Source organism: Podarcis melisellensis (assembly GCF_964234715.1).
Source record: "Podarcis melisellensis genome assembly, chromosome: 13".
Classification (NCBI taxonomy): domain Eukaryota; kingdom Metazoa; phylum Chordata; class Lepidosauria; order Squamata; family Lacertidae; genus Podarcis; species Podarcis melisellensis.
The window spans coordinates 43,143,221-43,158,540 of NC_138545.1; the positions used below are offsets into that span (position 1 = coordinate 43,143,221).

Below are 15,320 nucleotides of genomic sequence, written 5' to 3' on the forward strand. Positions count from 1 at the left end.
GCAAAATATTGTCATGTTGTTATGTTGCATGCTCATGGCAGTTTTATAATTAGCCATTATAATGGTAAAAAAAAAATTTCTATATTATTCTTATTCTTATTATTAATCAGATTAATCAGATTTATCCCATGCATCACTTTGTATACTTTGGTTAGAAGGGTGGTTTGGAAGACGCCGTAATTCAACCAAATACATTTATTACCGTTTGCAAACCTTCCGTTTGACAATGGAACGGAGTCCGTTCCACTAGCAGCTCTTACAGAAAGTTCTTCATGATGTTTAGTCTGAATTTCCTTCGTTGCAAATTGAACCCATCGGTTTGTGTCCTGCCTAAACAAGGAGCAGGAGAAAAACAAGCTTGCTCCATCTTGTATGTTTTCAAATGTCTGAATATGGCTAACATAGTCAGTCTCCTCATCCTCTTTCCCAGGTTAAACATACCCAACTCAGTATGTAACACAAAATCATATAAGGGATAAAGCAAGCTCAGTTTTCATACTTCAAACAAACTGCCCAAGACAGGATCAAGACAGCTTGTTCTTCACTGCAGCCATAATTTCCTCTTCTTCAATTTCCCTTTTTGTCAAAACAAAAAAAAATTCCTTCCAGTAGCACTTTAAAGACCAACTAAGTTAGTTCTTGGCATGAGCTTTCGTGTGCATGCACACTTCTTCAGATACACAGTTCTTTCTTCTGTGCACACTTCTTCAGATACACACTTCTTTCGCATGCACACGAAAGCTCATACCAAGAACTAACTTAGTTGGTCTTTAAGGTGCTACTGGAAGGATTTTTTTTTTGTTTTGACTATGGCAGACCAATACGGCTACCTATCTGTAACTTCCCTTTTTGTGTGTGCATGCCCAATGACCCAGCTTAGGCAGGCTGATAAATTATTATTCTTTTTTTAAAAAATATATATATAGTGGTACCTCGGGTTACATACGCTTCAGGTTACAGACTCCACTAACCCAGAAATATTACCTCGGGTTAAGAACTTTGCTTCAAGATGAGAACAGAAATCGTGCTCTGGCGGCGTGGCGGCAGCAGGAGGCCCCATTAGCTAAAGTGGTCCTTCAGGTTAAGAAAAGTTTCAGGTTAAGAACGGACCTCTGGAACGAATTAAGTACTTAACCCGAGGTACCACTGTATATAATTTTTATTAATTTTCCATTTAATAATATACGTTTACATCATTACAATCCACTTTACGTCCCTGGCTCTTTAGAGCCTATAGACTTCCTTCCATCCCGCCACATGGCTTTCAAAATTAACCTTTGTATCATTACATTTAGTACATTTCCCAATTCTAATTACGCTCATTAAAAAATAACTCAAAATTTAAATAAATATAGAAAGGTAGAAAAATTTCTCGTTACAAGTCTCCAGACAACCCTGCTAGTGATGTTAATTGGTTACAATAATCTTTCAGATATCCTATAAATTTACTCCAGTCCTTTTGGAATACTTGATCTTGCTGGTTTTGGAGGGGAAAATATGAATTATTATTTATTTTGATTTGTTCGATGCACGATCGGAGGGAGGCAATGCGCCATAAATAAAATCAGTTACACACAGAATTCCGGTAGATAAAGCAAAATCTGGAGCCAGAATGAAAAACAGGCATTGATGACGGATTGTATGGAATGTATATTTGTATGCTTTTATATTTGCAGTACGTGTGTATTGATGCTGAATTATTTTAATAATAAAAACTTTTCAAAAACATAAAAACTAAAATCAATCTCTCATTTGGTTCCGCGGACAGCGACACCTGCTGCTTCCGAGGCGAACTGCCCCTCGCAAGGACCGCTCCGTCGCATCTCTCACCCGACGCCCAATGCCAAGGCGGTGCGCAGGGAAGGGGGCGGGACTCGTCCCTCGAGCGCCCCTCCGCGGCGGCGGCGGGGATCGCAGCAGCTAGGGACCATAAAAGACCGGCCGGCGCGACAGAGCAGCTCAGAGCGTCTCGGCGGCCGCTGCAGCATCACGTCGGGGATCTGAGCGCCTCCGCATCCGCAACAATGAATCCGTGCCGTCCAGTCCCCTGCGTGGCCGCCCTGCTGGTCTTCCTGCTGCTAGCCGGGAGCGCTTCGCACAGCCAGGGTATGTTAACCTCAGGTGCATCGACGGGGCGGTCCATTAGCATCCTTTCTGCGCCGATTTTCATTTCAGGGGTGGTGGGCGATTGCATGCAGCGGGGCAGGTACCGGGGTTTCCTGGAAGCTCTGCTAGGCTCCAAAATCCATCCTTTTGGGCAGCCGTCGGGGGCGAGGAAACTCCGCAAGCTCCCGGAGGCACCGTCGGAGCCTCCGTTGCAAATTTAAAGCCGCGTTCAGGAAAGGAAACCAAAAAAGCCGGCTGGATGGTTGGTAGAGAGGCAGACTTCGCTGAAAGGTCCTAAAGATGACTTTAAGATCTGCGACGGGTGGGAAGCAGCTTCTGAAACCGAGGTGATGGGAGATAGCAGAGGCCCTGCTTTCCGACTTGGAAATTTTGTAAACCCAGCTCCCAGTCCCCCGTCCCCGCTGTCTGTAGATTTGCTGTGTTTTGTGAGGCAGATGAACTCTGCTCATGCTCAGAGGAGCTCTTCACCTCTGGGCTGTTCACAGTAAAGTTGCTTTTTTGCTGGATAAATGGAGGGCAGAGAGGTGCAGTTGTACCACTAAGGTGTGTCGTTTTAGGGGGTGAAACTTAACTTTTGCAGATTTATTGGGGGGGAGGGTTATTAAAAATACGCTTTCAGATGTGAGGGATTCAAATCTGCTTTTTTGTGATTGGATAATATTTAGCTTCATAGGACTCTGTTTGATGATGAACTGCTTTCAGAAACCCAAAGAATTTGTTATTTTACCTTCAGAAAATGTCAGGTCATCAGCACCATCGCTGCAAATAATTGGCTATCATTTTTTTATTATTCCTATGCAATTTTACATGCTTTTTTACTTGACAAGCAAAACTAAATTATATAGATTTCACCCAAATACCATTTGCATTCCCAAGTCATGCTACAGCTTTTAGGAACCCTCGTGTGGTTTTTTAATTTGGAGAAGTTGAAAAATTTGACAGGAACTGTCTCTGCTCCTGACTTCTGCATATTTAGTAGTTAGTTAAGGCAAGTTGATTGGACAGGCATGAAACCTCAGATATAGGCTATTTTCACACTGTTATGAACACGTTGAGGTTGGGAGCAGAAGCCTCCCACCCCAACCCACCACCCACCCCCAGCAAATGTTTGCAGAGGGCTTTGCTACACTTCTGTTCCAAGGCTGATTATGTAATGATCAGGTTCCAGAGACCTTCGGTCTTCATTTGTTGAAAATAACCATAAAAGCTCTAAGACAGGGGTCAGCAACCTTTTTCAGCCGTGGGCCGGTCCACAAATAACCCAGAGATGCATTTCAAATAAAAACACACATTCTACTCATGTAAAAACACCAGAGAAATAACCCAGAGATGCATTTTAAATAAAAGGACACATTCTACTCATGTAAAAACACGCTGATTCCCGGACCGTCCGCGGGCCGGATTGAGAAGGCGATTGGGCCGCATCCGGCCCCTGGGCCTTAGGTTGCCTACCCTTGCTCTAAGACTAGGCATCTGAAATCCTAATACATGATCTAGCCAGAGCTGGGCATCTCAAGTCCAACAGCGGTGGAATTTTAAAAGCGTCTGTGATTGGATGGTGCCTATACTGTTGAAGGAGATGCGGGTGGCGCTGTGGGTTAAACCACAGGGCCTAGGACTTGCCGATCAGAAGGTCGGTGGTTTGAATCCCTGTGACGGGGTGAGCTCCCGTTGCTCAGTCCCAGCTCCTGCCAACCTAGCAGTTCAAAAGCACATCAAAGTGCAAGTAGATAAATAGGTACCGCTCCGGCGGGAAGGGAAACGGCGTTTCCATGCGCTGCTCTGGTTCGCCAGAAGCGGCTTAGTCATGCTTGCCACATGACCCGGAAGCTGTACGCCGGCTCCCTTTACTTTTACTAAGGTAAAGGGGTCCCTTTACCTTTACTAAGCAAACTAAGGCCTGGGGGCCAGATCCGGCCCAATCGCCTTCTAAATCCGGCCCAGGAATCAACGTGTTTTTAAATGAGTAGAATGTGCCCTTTTATTTAAAATGCATCTCTGGGTTATTTGTGGGGCCTGCCTGGTGTTTTTACATGAGTAGAATGTGTGCTTTTATTTAAAATGCGTCTCTGAGTTATTTGTGGGGCATAGGAATTCGTTCATTCCCCCCCCCCAAAAAAAATATATAGCCCAGCCCCCCACAAGGTCTGAGGGACAGTGGACCGGCCCCCTGCTGAAAAAGTTTGCTGACCCCTGTGTTAGAGGGAGGTTGAGTTAAGCGTTCGGTGTGGTTGCGCTAGGTATCTTTTCCTGGGCGGAAGCCGGGAAAAGATACCTTTTGTCATTTGCTTCTCAGTAAATAGGCCTAGGGTTTCATTGTTAAGTTTCTGCGCTCTCCTTCCGCAGCTGCTCCTATGACCGGGGAGCTACGGTGCCAATGCATTCAAACGGTCTCCCGTGCGATTCCACGCAAGCAAATTGCTTCCGTCATTCTCCTCCCCGAGGGACCTCACTGCGTCGTTCCTGAAGTCATGTAAGTGTCCTGGCCTGGGCCCATGACCTCCTTTGTGACTGTCTGCTGTGCAAAAAGCCCCTTCGCTCACCAGCTCAATTCTCTGCCTTCTCTCCCCTCCTTTGAACAGAGCCACCCTGAACAATGGGAGGAAAGTCTGCCTGGACCCCCAAGCACCGTGGGTCAAGCTAATTGTCAACAAGATTATGGCAAAGGTAACTACAGAAAAGTGCTGGGAAGGAGCCGCACGCAGGACGTGGCCTTTGCAATACAGTGGTACCTCGGGTTACATACGCTTCAGGTTACATACACTTTAGGTTACACACTCCGCTAACCCAAAAATAGTGCTTCAGGTTAAGAACTTTGCTTCAGGATAAGAACAGAAATCGTGCTCTTGCGGCGCGGCGGCAGCGGGAGGCCCCATTAGCTAAAGTGGTGCTACAGGTTAAGAACAGTTTCAGGTTAAGAACGGACCTCCAGAATGAATTAAGTACTTAACCTGAGGTACCACCGTATCATTTGGGATCCATAGTGGAAATCTCAGGGCTCGTCTCAGGGTTTACTTTTTGGGCTGCATTTGTGGGTGCAGGTCAGTGCTTTCCCGTACCTACAGGACCGCCTCTCCTGGTATGTCCCACGGAGGACCTTAAAGGTAAAGGGGTCCCCTGACCATTAGGTCCAGTTGTGACTGACTCTGGGGATGCGGCGCTCATCCCACTTTATTGGCCGAGGGAGCCGGCGTACAGCTTCTGGGTCATGTGGCCAGCATGACTAAGCCACTTCTGGTGAACCAGAGCAGCGCATGGAAACGCCATTTACCTTCCTGCCGGAGCGGTACCTATTTATCTACTTGCACTTTGACATGCTTTTGAACTGCCAGGTTGGCAGGAGCAGGGTCCGAGCACCGGGAGCTCACCCCGTCGTGGGATTCAAACCGCCGACCTTCTGATCGGCAACTCCTGGGCTCTGTGGTTTAACCCACAGCGCCACCCGCGTCCCTACGGAGGACCTTACAGTCTTCAAATAAAAACATCTTGGAGGTCCCGGGCTATAGGGAGGTTAGGCTGGCCTCAACCAGAGCCAGGGCTTTTTCGGCCGTGGCCCCGATCTGGTGGAACGCTCTGTCACAAGAGACTAGGGCCCTGCGGGATTTGACATCTTTCTGCAGGGCCTGCAAGACAGAGCTGTTCCCCCAGGCCTTTGGAGCCCGCTTCAGTTGGGGAGGGCGGGATACAAATTTTTTTTAAAAAAATATTATTATTAAGCTCTGTGTCTGAGAGCCCCCCCCCCCCCCCGCTTTTTATTGCTGAAAACAATTGTAGGAAACCCAAATTAATGGCACCAGTCCATTTTATTTATAAAATGGATTTCTGTACTGCCGTATTATAAAAGGTATCAGGGTGGTATACAGCCTCATTTGAAATTAAATAAGTTTAAATTAAATAAATGAAATAAATAAGAAATTAAATTAAATCATTCAGGCAATATGTAGCTCATGATGACATGTACCTACTGGGTTTCAGCTTGAAGTGCTTTCAGAAGGTCAGGTGAGGCAACAAGCTTTGCAGTTTCTCACCTTCTCATTTGCATAAATATATCTCTTCCTTTTTCTGGTTTCAGCCCTAACACGACAAGCTGCGAAAAATGCTCCGGGCATGTTGTACAGAGCGGTTGTGGAAAGCCTCTGGTTAGAGAAGCTGGATGTTGAGCACCTTAAGAACTGAACCACTTTACAACTATCCACTCGTATTTATTATCGAACCTGATCGGAATGTATTTATTGCTACCTGTAGCTATAACCGGCCGCCTGATGGATTCAGCACACTAGATGCCACTGTTATGTATTCTGCGAAGCCAACTGAATGTACACTGAGCACTGTTTCTGCAACGGGAGGGGGGGTAGAAATATTCTCTATTAAGTACAGTGGTACCTCGGGTTACATACGCTTCAGGTTACAGACACTTCAGGTTACGGACTCCGCTAACCCAGAAATAGTACCTCGGGTTAAGAACTTTGCTTCAGGATGAGAACATAAATCGTGCTGTGACAGTGGGAGGCCCCATTAGCTAAAATGGTACCTCAGGTTAAGAACAGTTTCAGGTTAAGAACGGGCCTCCAGAACGAATTAAGTTCTTAACCCGAGGTACCACTGTATATCGATAAAATGCCAAAGAGTGCCATTCAGCTAATAGTCTTCTGGGCAGTCCCCACTGAAATGAATGGGAGCGGCACAAGAGCCCTGGCACATTTTTTATTACACATATATTCAAAGAATTGTGGAGTTGGAAGGGACCCCATGGGTCATTTAGTCCAACCCGCTGGAATTTAGGAATCTGGCCCACAGCTGTCCCTGGGTGGGCTTGAACCACTAACCTTCTGGTTTATAGCCAGACACACTGGCCCATTGCTGTGAAGGTACAACTCACTGATATTATTGCTGAAAACCTGGCTATGAACCTATGGAATGAATTTTGCTTAATGTACTTTGCTTAATGAGTATATTTAAATAAGGATTTTTTAATTTAAAAAACCCTTGTAAAGAACAGTGATGTTCTATATACACTTGGATATTTCATGTCTTCAATGTATGGCATACTGCCATGTTTTTTTTAGGGAATGAGCATTTTATCATTGTGTCTCTGGATCATAAATTCCTTTTCTTATCTGTTTAACTGTGGAATGCCACGCATTCTGTATAAAAATAAAAATAAATGGGTTTTTTTCTAATTATAGTGCATTGAACTACATTTTTCTTTCAGAGTCTGTTGTTGAATTTTTATTTATACACTACCAATTAACTCAAAAGTTAAAACAAATAAACAGGGAAAGTACATTTTTTAAAAATGCAGTTGATAACCCTAAGGGCACTATTAATTCCTTAAGGAAACACAGAAAAGATTGAGAACACACATGTTTTTAACAAACACAAAAACAGAACCAAAGTTGGAGCTTATTAGAGTTCCGAGAAGAAGCTATTCCATTAAACAAGGGGCCACCACAGAAAAGCCTCTCCCTAGTTTCTGCTAATTGAATCGGCATCAAAACCAAGAAAACCTTCAGAGCTGAGCTCAATGCTCAGACCAAATACACATTTATTTTTATTCTGTTCTGCCCTATGGCCTGTTTATATATAATGGAAATTAAAATTTTACACGGAAGCAGTAGCCAATATAAAATAAGCAGATAAAAATGTTACAGTACAGCAAAAGTACCCTCCCGTTAAAAAAGGCCAAAAGCTCTGGCCTAGACTACTTCATGCAGCACAGTCATCAAGTTTATAACACTATAACTGCTTCATCCTGTCGCGGTTGGTAGCATTTTGCCTTGGTAGGGCTGCAATTTGTAACCTTGCTGTTTATGTATATGGGAATGGGTTGTTGTTGTTTAGTCGTTTAGTCATGTCTGACTCTTCATGACCCCATGGACCAAAGTACGCCAGGCATTCCTGTCTTCCACTGCCTCCTGCAATTTGGTCAAACTCATACTGGTAGCTTCGAGAACACTATCCAACCATCTCGTCCTCTGTCGTCCCCTTCTCCTTGTGCCATCCATCTTTCCCAACATCAGGGTCTTTTCCAGGGAGTCTTCTCTTCTCATGAGGTGGCCAAAGTATTGGAGCCTCAGCTTCAGGATCTGTCCTTCCAGTGAGGACTCAGGGCTGATTTCCTTCAGAATGGATAGGTTTGATTTTCTTGCAGTCCTTGGGACTCTCAAGAGTCTCCTCCAGCCCCATAATTTAAAAGCACCAATTCTTCGACAATCAGCCTTCTTTATGGTCCAGGTCTCACTTCCATACATCACTAATGAGAATGGGTACAAAGTGCCATTTTGTCATTTGCCTTGGGAAACAAATTATCTGTTTGTTCCTCCTCAGTCACATCTACACAATATTGTACAGTGCTGCTATAGTTATGTGGAGAGAAATTTGAGGAAGATTCACAAAGATCCTGATCCCTTTGCGTGTTTATTGAGGTCCTATTGGCCTGGTTTGCACACCAAGCGAAGCCATAGTTTGTTTAACAAACTATGAGCTAACAATAAGCTGTCTCGCTGATAATCAAACACTGCATGGTTTTTCTCCAAAGTTTTTGTTTTCTTACTGTTTCTGTCTCGTGCCTTTGTGGCTTGGAGAGTTTCGGGTACAGCATGGCTGAACAAACTGTGGTAACTCCAATCCATAGTTGAGCCAAACCAAGGTTTGTAAGAAGCAACAAAACATGGCTTCAGGTCATGGTTTCTTGGCAGTAAACAAACCATGGTTAAGTCATTTTTGACTTACATAATGCTAAGGCATGATTTATTAAACGAGAAGTGAGATACAGACAGAGACCACAGATGATCTAAAGGGATGAAAGCATGTAGAATGCAGTGGGGAAAAGCAGGGCATTTTTGATGGAAAATGTGTTTAAAAATAAAGACAACAATCTTCTGCATGTCTACTCACTAATCAGAAGTAAATCTGATTCAGTCCAATGGGACTTTCTTCTAGGTATACGTGTATAGGATTGCAGCCTTAGATTAGCGAAAATATAAATGTGGCTGTTAAGAGTGATGAATTTTGCACTCCTTTTCTGTACTTTCTGAAGCATTCCCTCTAGTTTCAGCTATGATAGAAGGGGAAGATTTCCTCGACAGCTCTTACCAGATTTCCTCTACAGGTGTTGATAATGATTTGTCAAAAGTCTCCAGAGTAACAAAGCAAGGCTGCAAGGCCAACCATGTCTACTCAGAAGGAAGTTCTATCAAATTCAATGGGGATCACGCCCATATAATGGGGTGAGAACTGGAGTAATTCTCACTGTCAGGATACATCTGAGTCAGCTGACTAAATCCACATCCAGGTTGTGGTTAGGAATTGCATAATTTAAAAACGGGACCTGCATCAAAGTGTTGCAGTGTGGGTTGCTTCCGTTCAGGATACCAGCCAATCAGTCATGCCCACCACAATACCTGGTTTTCCATTCTCTGACACACACACACCCTGGTTAGCATTTTATGGCCACTGAATTTTAATTCTCCTTAGGGACTGTTATACAGGTTTTACTCCTACAACGAAGAAGCTCTTTATCGTCATTATGAGATCTGTGCATGCAAGATGTTCAGGGGCTCTTTTTGAAACAAACAATTCTAATTCACAGTAGGACATCTCTGATCAGTAAGTCATTGTGGGCTCTGAGAGATTGAAAACAGAGCACTCATGGACTGAATCACCGCTGTTTGATCAAGCCACAACTCTTTTGCAATACTGGGAATTAACACGCTCAAAACAAAAGCCCAGGATATCAGTAGCTCAACCACGCTTTTAAAAAACGGGGGTGGGGGAGGCATAGCAATGACACAGACTTCTAAAATAGTCACATTCCATTTCCTGAATTTTTGAACATTGAGCAAATAAATGGATTTGGCATGTGTCATGATTTGTTCTATTTCTTTTAATTCATCCTTTTAAACTTATTTTGCCAAAAATGAGGCACGCAATGAGATAAGATGAATCGTTTTTATTGCGTTAATGACTTTTCAATCCTTCATTTTCTCAAAAGGGTTCAAGGTGCCGTACACGATTCTCTTCCCCACCGCCATTTTTGTCCTCCCAACAATCTGTAAAGGTAAAGTTACCTGCAAGGTGCGTTTGGGTGAGAGATGGTGAGCTTCATAGCCCTGTGAGAGCCATAGCCAAGTGCAGGTTTGAATTTTTGGCCCTCCCTCCTGCCATTAGTCCAACACTGTTGGACTAATTAGCACCACATTCTGGATGAGGCAGAGCTTAACATTAAATGTTGAACTCCATCAACTTTTATAGCTTAACATCAGAATCACAGTAAGGAACATTGGGAGCTGCTTTATACTGGTATGTCCAGTATTCTGGTATGTCCCACTCAAATTGGGACCAGTAACGTTGTGTGTGGGGGAGGGGGTTGCCCCAGGTACAAAATTGTTAGGGGCGTAAAATTTCAACACCTGGTGCTGCCTCAATACATCTCTGTGGGCTCTGTTGAAAATGACTTCTCCATGCAAACCAGGAAGTGACTTCTCCAGATAACGGAACGACTCTTATTTTCTTATCTCTGAGGCTGTGATCTCCTGGGTGATGGAGATGCCCTTAGGCAGTTGAATGTGCATTCTTACTCCGTCCGTTACCCACCCACCCCCTTCGCACGGCCCCGGACACTGGCAACCCACGCTGTGTCACTGACAGGGATGGTTGAGGGGTAAGCTATAGCCCAGGGGTCAGCAACCTTTTTCAACCGTGGGCCATTCCACCGTCACTCAGACCATGTGGTGGGCCAGACTATTTTTGGGGGAGGGGGGGAAATTATGAACGAATTCCTATGGCCCACAAATAACCCAGAGATGCATTTTAAATAAAAGCACACATTCTACTCATGTAAAAACACCAGGCAGGCCCCACAAATAACCCAGAGATGCATTTTAAATAAAAGGACACATTCTCATGTAAAAACACGCTGATTCCCGGACCGTCCGTGGGCCAGGAATCAGCGTGTTGGACCGAAGGTGATTGGGCTGCAGTCGGCCTTCGGGCCTTAGGTTGCCTACCCCTGCTATGGGTAAAGGTTAAAGGGACCCCTGACCGTTAGGTCCAGTCGCGGACGACTCTGGGGTTGCGGCGCTCATCTCACTTGATTGGCTGAGGGAGCCGGCGTATAGCTTCCGGGTCATGTGGCCAGCATGACTAAGCCGCTTCTGGCGAACCAGAGCAGCGCACAGAAACGCTGTTTACCTTCCTGCCAGAGCGATACCTATTTATCTACTTGCACTTGATGTGCTTTCGAACTGCTAGGTTGGCAGGAGCTGGGACCGAACAACAGGAGCTCACCCCGTCACGGGGATTCGAACCGCCAACCTTCTGATCAGCAAGCCCTAGGCTCTGTGGTTTAGACCACAGCACCACCCGCGCCCCTGACCCCTGCTATAGCCTATCCCAAACTGCTTGGGCAGACCAGATCATCACGATGCAAGGAGAAAGCCTGCCCCTGGCCTGTGCTACCTGAGGTTGATGGGAACTAGAGTCCACCAGCAAAGGGAGGTGCTGTATCTAGCCAGCCCCTTGGTCCATCTTGCACAGTCTACTGTCCGACAGCAGCTCTCCAGGCAGGGGACCTTCCCATCCCTATCTGGAGATTGAAAGTGGCACTTGTGGCTCAAGGACCCAATCCCCGCTTTGTGGAATGAAGACACACAGACACAGAATATAAGGTTAATGGGCAAGAAAAGGCCACAACTTTATTGATTACAGCAAGTGAGAAGGTATTGGCTTAGGCAATGGAACATAACAGATTGACTCCACCCACTCGGAGAGGGGTGAGCCCAAAGGGGGTTTATTCACCAGAAGGTGGAGCCTGTTGATGCTAATACAACTATAAGTTCTCCCCCTGATGTCACCGAGGGTCGTGCCATGGCCCCCCGCCACACAGGCATCGCGATGAGAAGGCAGAAAATGAGGCAGAATGGCTGGCACAGCAGTATCTTAAACTGCAAACCACGCCCCCTCCAAGCTGCCCAGTTGGGCGCTTACCTGTGGGCGTGGTGTGCCAGCCAGGTGAGTGGGGCAGGGGGCATAACGCCCCCTGCGTGACGCAGTAATCGCGTCCCGCCCACAATACCTCCCCTCTTGGAGGAGGAGAGGCTTTTCTGCATGCAAGGCAAATGCTTTATCATGGAGCTATGGCTCTTCCGCAGTCTGGAAGCCCACTCCTTCCCCACAAGTTACCTTGCTGAGAAGCTTTTTATTGTGGCAGTTTGGCGGCTGACGGACAAAGGAATTACCCATCACAATCAGCCTTTCTGAAGTTAGTATTTGCCCTGTTTAAAAAAACGAGGACCGAGAGGGAATTATGGGGGGAGATTTCTGAAGCTTCTTAAAAATTACAAATACCTGTGTCTTAGATCCCAGGTTTCGCCATTCTGCCTAGGCTGGATCATTTGGATTTCAGCAAATTTATTCAGCGGTTGAGTGCACTGAGGAAACGCCTGTGTCTGAAGCAAGACAAATAAGTGCTAATTAGCCGGGGACTGCAGCAAACAATCCAAAACCATCATTTGAAAAGCCTGCTAATAAATTAAATAAACACCTTGAATTATTGTATAAGCCCTCATCTCCATTTCCAGTCTTCTTGAAGGTCACAGAGGTCCTTCTGGAACTATCTGCGGCAGGGTTTGTGTAAGCTTCTCACACTGACCCTCAAGAATTGTAGCAACTGAAGCCAATTCAGACTAAACAGGGTTGTTGTCGTGGCCTCAGACCCCAATCTCCTCCTTCTGCAGCACTGTCCCTGTTCCTCCAGGGTCAGGGACAACCAAGGCTTTTGTTGTTTAGCCATGTCCGACTCTTCATGACCCCATGGACCAGAGCACGCCAGGCACCCCTGTCCTCCACTGCCTCCCGCAGTCTGGTCAAACTCATGCTGGTAGCTTCGAGAACACTGTCCAACCATCTCGTCCTCTGTCGTCCCCTTCTCCTTGTGCCCTCCATCTTTCCCAACACCAGGGTCTTTTCCAGGGAGTCTTCTCTTCTCATGAGGTGGCCAAAATACTGGAGCCTCAGCTTCAGGATCTCCTTCCAGTGAGCACTCAGGGCTGATTTCCTTCAGAATGGATAGGTTTGATCTTCTTGCAGTCCATGGGACTCTCAAGAGTCTCCTCCAGCACCATAATTCAAAACTGAGGCTATATACAGATTAATGGCCAGAAATGCAGTGCGGTTGTTCTCTCACACCACCACCAACTGCATATCAAGTCTCATTCTTATCTTGCTGTACAGACTGGAGAGGGGCAGGAATGTCTTCAACCGATGGCCGTTACCTGATCTGTTTCCCAGCTTGGAACTCGAATTCCCTGAAGCTTTCATCAGTGCAAACACGATGGCTGTCCGAAAAGTTGGTCTCAGGGACTGGCTGGATGGCGAAGAGCAGTGGGAGGCTCAAGCTGAGGAACCCCCTAGGGAAGCCACAGAAGAAGAAGGCTTAGAGCTAGAGGAGTGGTGGTGGGACACAGAAGACAGATCAGAGAAGGGAGGAAGCTGGGAGGTGGAAGAACAAGAAGAACCAGAGGCAGGGAGCCCTCCAAGGACAGGGCTGGATGCAGAGGGACACACTATGGGCTCAGGATCTGAAGGAGAAGACAGCTAGGCATTAGCAACAGCTTCCCAGCAGCAGGTCGGTCCCTCTGCATTGAGCTCCCCTCCCACTTTGACTCCAAGGTCATGCAGAACTTTACACGTAGTTGAGCGGAAAGCTAGGAAAGCCCAAGGGGGGTGGGATGTCCCCCTCTCCAGAGCCAGTGTGGTGTAGTGGTTAAGAGCAGTAGTTTCGTAATCTGGTGAACCGGGTTCGCTTCCCCGCTCCTCCACATGCAGCTGCTGGGTGACCTTGGGCCAGTCACACTTCTCTGAAGTCTCTCAGCCTCACTCGCCTCACAGAGTGTTCGTTGTGGGGGAGGAAGGGAAAGGAGAATGTCAGCCGCTTTGAGACTCCTTCGGGTAGTGATAAAGCGGGATATCAAATCCAAACTCTTCTTCCTCTTCTTCTTCTTCCCCGCCAGAGTTTGTGTCTGCTTGGAAGATCTCCAGAAGAAGATGGGTAGAAGGAAGAGGAGATTTCAAAAACCAGACTTGGCAACATCTTCACAGAGGCAGCTGTGCCCAAGCGATCTCTGTTGTACTGTATACTAATTTCCTAAATAAAACAGCTGACTCTACTTCAAGTCTCCCTTCTGACCTGTTGATGAACCTGCTCCCCTGACAGTAGGCACCTCATCCATTTTCAAATCCAGTGGAAGCTGGTCCACAGGGAAGCTAACTGAGCGGGGGTATTTCTCAAGAAGCCACAGGGTGCCTATGGATCGTGTCCAATGTCATGCGTGCTTGGCTTCAGGCACCAGCATCAAGTGGTGTAGGCAGCCTAAGATTCTGAGTCACAACGGAAAGCTGTCGGCAAAGGGTCCATCTCTTATGACTAAACCAGGCCTTCTCTGATGGATTCTCCTGTCTGCCTACCAACCCCCTGAGCCTCCTTTTGGTCTTAGATGTTAAACCCAGACATGGCCTGTGCTGTTTCTAAGTGCTGCATAGATCCTGGCCATTTTTGACATCACTATAAACAAGAAGAATTCGTATTTCAAGTGGGGCCTGCAACAAAAATGTTGCAACGTGGAGTCTTCCAGCCAGCCACAACCCCTTCCAGGATATTGCAGTCCAACCCCCCTCCAGCCTTGTTTTGTGCCCTGCACAAAATAAAGGTCAGCTACAATTCCATGGCAACTGAACACGCAGAATGCTCAGTGGATTGCTTTTGAGGTCTCCTTACCCTCTCCCATGCTCCCAAAATATTTATTGGACATCTGCACGTAGGGTTCCCCCAAGTCTGCAGACTCCACCATCTTGTGTGCAAGGGCTGCCTTTGGGGTTGTAGACACTTGGAAAATACAGATTTTCATTCACGGGGCATCCAGTGAAGCTGAATACAGTGGTAGCTCGGGTTACAGACGCTTCAGGTTACATACGCTTCAGGTTACAGACTCTGCTAACCCAGAAATAGTGCTTCAGGTTAAGAACTTTGCTTCAGGATGAGAACAGAGATCGTGCAGCGGTGGCGCAGCGGCACCAGGAGGCCCCATTAGCTAAAGTGGTGCTTCAGGTTAAGAACAGTTTCAGGTTAAGAACGGACCTCCGGAATGAATTAAGTTCTTAACCTGAGGTACCACTGTATTGGAAGACGGAGGTAC

General features: G+C 46.3%; 1 protein-coding gene across 1 annotated transcript; it reads left to right on the forward strand.

Moving 5' to 3' along the window:
• Positions 1-1,976: 1,976 nt before the first annotated feature.
• Positions 1,977-7,276, forward strand: LOC309354352 (growth-regulated alpha protein-like). Its single transcript, XM_081884524.1, has 4 exons — positions 1,977-2,106; positions 4,474-4,600; positions 4,710-4,794; positions 6,200-7,276. The coding sequence occupies exons 1-4, from the start codon at positions 2,025-2,027 to the stop codon at positions 6,203-6,205; spliced, it is 300 nt and encodes a 99-aa protein (XP_081740650.1). The 5' UTR covers positions 1,977-2,024; the 3' UTR covers positions 6,206-7,276.
• Positions 7,277-15,320: the final 8,044 nt, after the last annotated feature.